This window comes from Lepidochelys kempii, chromosome 14 (assembly GCF_965140285.1).
Source record: "Lepidochelys kempii isolate rLepKem1 chromosome 14, rLepKem1.hap1, whole genome shotgun sequence".
Taxonomy (NCBI): Eukaryota; Metazoa; Chordata; order Testudines; family Cheloniidae; genus Lepidochelys; species Lepidochelys kempii.
Genome location: NC_136393.1, coordinates 1,856,737 through 1,863,073, shown reverse-complemented (window position 1 = coordinate 1,863,073; position 6,337 = coordinate 1,856,737). Strand labels below are relative to the sequence as shown.

The 6,337-nt window shown below is 51.9% G+C and overlaps 1 protein-coding gene across 1 annotated transcript; it reads left to right on the top strand.

Moving 5' to 3' along the window:
* The first annotated feature begins 1,243 nt into the window (after positions 1–1,243).
* CBX8 (chromobox 8) lies at positions 1,244–5,750 on the top strand. Its single transcript, XM_073310291.1, has 5 exons — positions 1,244–1,397; positions 1,865–1,908; positions 2,113–2,178; positions 2,277–2,343; positions 2,553–5,750. Exons 1-5 carry the CDS (start codon positions 1,329–1,331, stop codon positions 3,384–3,386), a joined length of 1,080 nt encoding a protein of 359 aa, XP_073166392.1. The 5' UTR covers positions 1,244–1,328; the 3' UTR covers positions 3,387–5,750.
* The last annotated feature ends 587 nt before the right edge of the window (positions 5,751–6,337 follow it).

Sequence of the window (6,337 nt, the reverse complement as noted above, 5' to 3'; positions counted from 1 at the left end):
TCCAATGAAATCGCCGTCCTGCGCAGCGTTACACACGCGCTGTCCGACCCAGGGGGCTCAGAAGCGCGCGCTTTGACGCCGCTGTCAGCAGCCTGGACGCGGGGCTAAACTCGCACCAGGGCACCAGGGGGCTGGGACCCGGTGCGCCAGCCCGTGTGGCTAGAACAGTCCCCGCAACGCCGCGAGCGCCAAGCCGCCAGCCAGAAGACCTGAGACGAGACTCTGCGGCTGATTCAGCTCCTTCAGCCCTTTGTGCTTTTAAATTTCCTCTCTCTGCACAAACGTTGCCGAAGCTTTTCAGGAAACGCAGCCGCGGCGCGCACAGCCGGCGTGCTGGGGGTTGTCACAGAGCCTCCCCCCGCGGGGAAAATGGGCCGCCGAGTGGGTTGGAAAGCACGCACTGGCCTGCACCAGCCCGGAGAGCAAGTCTACCCACTGGGAACGGAAAGAAACCGGAGCAAGAACGCGCGGTCCGGCCCCGGGTTTGACAGACCCCCCGACCCCCCAAGAACACAGTCCCCGCTTCATTTGCAGCGGGCAGCATCCGCTGGGCTTGGGGGGACCTAGAGTCTCCCCTAGCCCCCAGGCCTGGGGGTCACGGCATCCCTTGGGCCGGGGGTGGCAGTGACTCCCGATGGGCGGCGCGCTGGGGCCGGGGGGTGACAGCGACTCCCGATGTCGCAGAAGTTGGTCTGAACTGGGGTTTGCTTCTTGCCCCTTCGCTCCAGCGGGGCGGGGCCGCGGCTCCGGGCTGGGGTCGAGCCTGGGCTGGAGCTGGCAGGTTGCTGGAGCAGGGGCTGGCGGTGGGTGCCTGGCACGGGGGAGTGGGGGGGGGGGGCAGCGATTTAGAAAGATGGGGCTGGATGGAGAGGCCGCGCGTGGGGGAGGGGGGAGGGACAGGTATGCCGCCCCTCCCCCCCCAGCCAGGCAGCTGGGCCCCGGCCCCTGGGGGCTCGCTCTGCCCCCCAGCTCCGATGGCCCCCGCCTCCCTCCCTCCGCCCCCCGCCGGTCTCTCGCCGCTCCGCTGGCTCCGCCCCCTGGCTATTGAAAGGCGGGTCACGTAGCAGGGAGGCGGGGAGGGGAGGGGGGCGGCTGGGGGAGGGGAGAAGGGGGCGGAGGCAGCGGGGGGGGAGGCGGGGCCGGGGCCGGGGCCTGGCCAATGCGGTGCAGGCGGAATATTCCACCGGCTCCGCCAGCAACAAGTGCGGGGGGAGGGACGCGAGCGGGGGGAGGGGGGGGCGCACGGGAAGGGCTGACGTCAGCGGGCGGAGTATTATGGTCTGGGCTGCGCTGGCTGCTGCTTTTCTGCTGCCAGCGGCCGAGTAAACATGGAGCTTTCAGCCGTCGGGGAGCGGGTGTTCGCGGCCGAGGCCCTGCTCAAGCGCCGCATCCGCAAAGTAGGTGTCTCGCGGGCCCCCCAGCCCCCGTGCATGCGGCCCCCCAGGCCTGCGGGAGGCCGGGATCGCCTCGGAGAGCAGCCCTGCTCCCTCCCCCAGCTGCTCCTCTTTGCAGCAGCAGTTCAAAGCTGCCTCTTCCCCGGGACTTGCACTGCACACCCTGCGTCTGGTTATTTTTTTGTCCTGCATGCCCATTTCTATACAAATGCTGCAGGCATGCTTTGCTGCATGCGTTTTGCTGCATGCATGTTTTTGCCAGATGCATTTTGCTGCATCCCTGTTTGGGTGCATGGATTTGCTGCACGCATATTTTTTGTTCCATGCATTTGGCCGTTTGCATATATTTGACACATGCCTATTGGTGCAGGCTTATTTGGTTGCATGCATATTGCTACATGCATATCTTTATTGTATGCATCTATCTCGATTCCCCCATGCTTATTTGTTTTCTCTCTGTGCAACTGCAGGGGCGCATGGAATATCTCGTGAAATGGAAGGGCTGGTCTCAGAAGTAAGTAGGTTATATGTACAATTATGCAGCCTAGCAAATACTCAGAAGATGGTGGTTATTGTCTATTTTATTTATTTTGCATTGTAATAGAAAGGAAAGGCAGATCCTGTTTTCTTTTAATTTTATAAGAAATTAAAATCCCCCCCTCACCCCCCCCCACTCACAACTGACACTGTTTTTCAATCTCTATGCGTGTCCTAATAGGTACAGCACCTGGGAACCCGAGGAAAACATTCTGGATGCCCGGCTGCTTGCAGCCTTTGAGGAAAGGTACAAGATCTTTGCTAGTCATATACATCACTCTTATAAACACGTTGCTCTGTTTTGTAGCAATGCTGAATTGAAACTGTTTTTTTTAATACCTCTAGGGAACGAGAAATGGAGCTATACGGCCCCAAAAAGCGAGGCCCCAAACCCAAAACCTTCCTGTTAAAGGTAAGGAGGCACTGACATTGTTTAGTTGGTGAGTGGAGAGGGCTGCATGCTGCAATGGGGAGCATCCGAACCAGCATGCTAATAGCAGGATCCCGCTCCAGTACTGATGGGGAATGCTTGTGGAAAGGCCAGTCCTTATCTGGGAAGTTGTAATTATGGAGCCGAATGGCAGGATAACAAAGTCACCAGTTGATTTATCTTCTTTGCAGGCACAGGCAAAAGCAAAAGCCAAAACGTATGAATTCCGCAGTGACTCTGCCAGGGGGATCCGGGTGCCATATCCTGGTAGATCACCCCAGGAGCTGGGCTCCACTTCCCGGGCTAGGGAAGGACTGAGAAACATAGCTCTGCCCGCCCAGGGCAGTCCCAGCACCTTGAAGGGTGAGAGCATCCGGGACCGGGTTGGGAGAATGGAAGATAAACCTGGGGAGATCCCTAAAAAGAGAGGCCCAAAGCCTAGGAAAGAGCATTACAAGGACTTGCCAGAGGCTCTGGATGTCTCCAAGAGGAAATTATGTGAGCCAGGGGACAAGATGGGGGACTACCTCAAAACCAGGAAAATAGAGGAGGCCGTTCCTGGGGTGCCGAAGTTTGGCTCAGGACACAGTGTGATCCAGCTGGCCAGGAGGCAGGAGCCTGATCTCTCTGGTGCCATGTCCAGCCCCAATAGAGCAGAGGCTGGCATGAAGCTGGGAGCTTCAGAGACTTACCCACCCAGGGTCACCAAGCACAGGTCAGACTTTTTGGACCCCAAGGGGCAAGATGGATTGGACCCTGGTGGCCCTAAGATCATGCACAGCTCCATAAACCAGGGCTCTGTGGGAAGCTTGTATCGAGGCAGTGTGGGGACTCAGTCTGGGAGGCCCTCCCTCATTGCCAGAATCCCTGTCTCCAGGATTCTGGGGGACCCAGAAGAGGAGTCCTGGAGCCCATCTCTCAACAACCTGGAGAAAGTGGTGGTGACTGATGTGACATCTAACTTTTTGACCGTCACAATTAAAGAGAGCAGCACGGACCAAGGATTCTTTAAGGAAAAGCGATGAGTGTTTGCAGGATAGATCCAGAGAGATAAAGGCTTGGTTAGAGCTTGGTGGTTATTTTTTTTCCAGGACAGGACCTAGAAACTGTCTTAATTCTTTCTGCTTGCATTCTTTTATTTCTCTCTAGTTTTATGTTTCATTGGAAAGATTATCTCTAGAGTTATATTTTCTATTAGATGTAAATATGTTATTTAAGAAAAAATACCTATATATATATATCTATATATATATATATATATTTCAACTCTAAGTTGTTTTATTTAAATGGAGACTGAACAGTGACTGCTCAGTTGCTCTTAGAAAGGACAATAAAACTGAGAACTAAGGAGTTCATGTATCTGTTGCAGGAGCCAGTGTATATAATGAATGATGTTTGTAGCTAATTATGTTCTGGGATTTTATTAATTATGTTTTTTTCATAAGATGCTCTGGATGATGAGTGGAGAAGTTGTATCCCTTTAGGGCAAAATGTCCTGATTTCTTGATTGTGATATAAGGTGTTGCTTGTACAATCAAGTGTGCTGTATCCAGACCTGTCAGTCTGGACAGCTGAAATAAGCACTTGAATTTACAGTATTGTTGGGTTTTGTTTCCAATTAAAAAAAAATTGGTATAAAATCAAAAAAAAGCAGAAGTCCATAAAAAGGCTGAAAGTTGTTCTAGGGAAGTATTAACTTGAATGAACTCTTCTTGCAAATGAAGAGGAGGCTTGTATGTTTAAGATTCCTAAAAGGAGTGATACTGAAATGCACTTTAATAGAATTGTCATAGCAGTTATGGGAGACAGAACTGAGCTGAGAAGCTGTTTTCATTTTGTCTGTTTGCTTGATTCTTTCCCCCACCCACTTAAAAAAATCTGTTTACATTCCTGAAATGCCAGAAAAGTTTGGGAGGATAAAGTGTCACTGCCCATATTTAGATGCTCATTCTATTATCGAAAGTGTTGCTTTTTCTCCAGGGTACAGTTCCCTTTGGACTGCTGGGAGACTCCAGATACAGTGTTCTGTAATATTTACATCTCCCCCCAACAAATTCCAGAGTCACTTTTTGGGGTTAGAGAAAATAAATATTCTCCCTGTCTTATGCCAGTTTCACAGTGGCTGAGAGGAGATCTGCTACTAGGCACAAAGTAGGTGCTGCTGACACAGGTGGCCGTTAGTATTTGTTCACACCCTTCTCTTTGGAAGGCATATGTGAATGTTTTGGTTTGGTTTTGCTCCAGGCTTAGTGGGATTTAATGACTGAACAAAATGCAGTGGCTTCCATCCACTAGCGTAGACCAGAAATCTTTTGCTACCTTGCAGAAAGCATGTGGGGATTCTAGAAGTGTGTTTTCTCTCTCTCTCTCGCTCTGAACTGCATACTCCAACTTTACCTAGTTGAGGGAGAGGTTGATTTTTTGAGCCTGTTATGAGAGAAGGGAGTAGGTATTGGGGTTGTTTTTCAAGGTGTAACAGGAGCTCTCCTCTTCTAACATATATTGGTTTAAGCACCTTTGTTGGTTCAAAAGCACAAAACTGTCCAGCAGCCCTGAAGGACCCGGGCCAGAGGAGCCTGGCCTTTCCCATCTTGTCGGATTGGCTCAGTGAAGGTCTTAAATGCTTCTTAATGTGGGGACTGCACATAAGATGAAAGCACATGGGGCCTGATGGGAAGAGGAAGGGGAAGGAGTACAAGGAGTAGCCTTTGCTACTCTTAGGCCCATTCTGGATAATTTTACCTCCTACCTCTTTAGACCCCTCTCCCTTCCATCCTTGGGACTATTGCTTTCATCCCATAAAATAAACAAGGGGACTCTGTTTAGGCTGTACATGGGGAGCTGCTTGTGTGTTTTTTAACTTAATATTTTGTAAAACCAAGATTTTAAACTTAGTTTGTACAAAGAATGGAAGCAAGAAATGTAACAATATGGATACTATTTTCAGGTCAAACCTACATGGGACATGTCTGTTACCATGTGTATGATAATGAGGATTTATCTGCCCCTCCTCCAACCTATGTACCTGAAGCCTGGAAAATACTTCCCCTTGTTAAACAGATCACAATGCAGCTCCCACCTCATTCTAAAGAGTCAGGGTGTGATCTTAGTTTGGCGTTCTTCACTCCAGACCTGTATAAATATATATGTGTCTAGATACGCACATATATACATATATAAAGCTAGACATACCTGTGTGTATGTACATATCTACATATATATTGGATGTGTGTGTGTGTGTGTTATTTAATTCTAAGACTTGTAAAAACAAATCTGGCTAAATCTCAGTCTCAGAAGTGAAGCTTAACTACGTGTCTTCTGCCAACCGTGAATGTCTACATAATTCCTGCTTTTTATGTGAGTTTAAATATATACTTTGTAAATAGAAACGTGTGGTTCTTACGTCCCCCCCTGCAATCTCCACGTTGCTTTGTTTATAGCTGGCTCATCTCTCTCTCCGCGTGATTCCCGGCCCCGTCCGCCTGCCGCTGAGTGGGGGGCTCGCCCCTGCATGTGGGCTCGCCTCCCCTCTGCCCGAAGCCCCCAGTACTGGGCGGGAGGAGACACAGGAACTTGCCCTAATGGGAAGCGCTGTTGAACAACGAGGAGCCTGCCCTGCCCTGCCCTGCCTCCCGCTTTTGCAGGGAAGGTGCCCGGGGCGGAGCCGAGCTCCGTACCCTTCTCCCGGCTCCCTGGATGCCGCGATCCCAGGCGCTGGCGTCCGAACGAGCCCCGCGTCTCTCTCGCCCTTTGTCTGCCAGGGCTCCGGAGGCCCCTTGCACCCGCCGGACCGGGACAGCTCTAGCTCTTGGAGGCCGGGGACAGCGTGACTCCCCCGCCGCGGGGAGGGTCCGCTTCCCTCCCCTGACGCCAGCGGCTGCTTCTCGGCTTCGCATCTAGAAGACAAAACCCAGCCCGGCACCTCGCAGCTCTGGCTGGAACGGGCCGGCTCCAGCCCGGCCCTGGAACCGGTTCC

What these genes read in the sequence shown, in the direction of transcription:
- CBX8 (XM_073310291.1), top strand. Translation starts at nt 1,329, where the DNA reads ATGGAGCTTTCAGCCGTCGGGGAGCGGGTGTTCGCGGCCGAGGCCCTG. An exon ending in TCAAGCGCCGCATCCGCAAA is followed by an intron (nt 1,398 to 1,864) that starts GTAGGTGTCTCG and finishes GTGCAACTGCAG; the next exon opens with GGGCGCATGGAATATCTCGT. An exon ending in CCAAAACCTTCCTGTTAAAG is followed by an intron (nt 2,344 to 2,552) that starts GTAAGGAGGCAC and finishes TCTTCTTTGCAG; the next exon opens with GCACAGGCAAAAGCAAAAGC.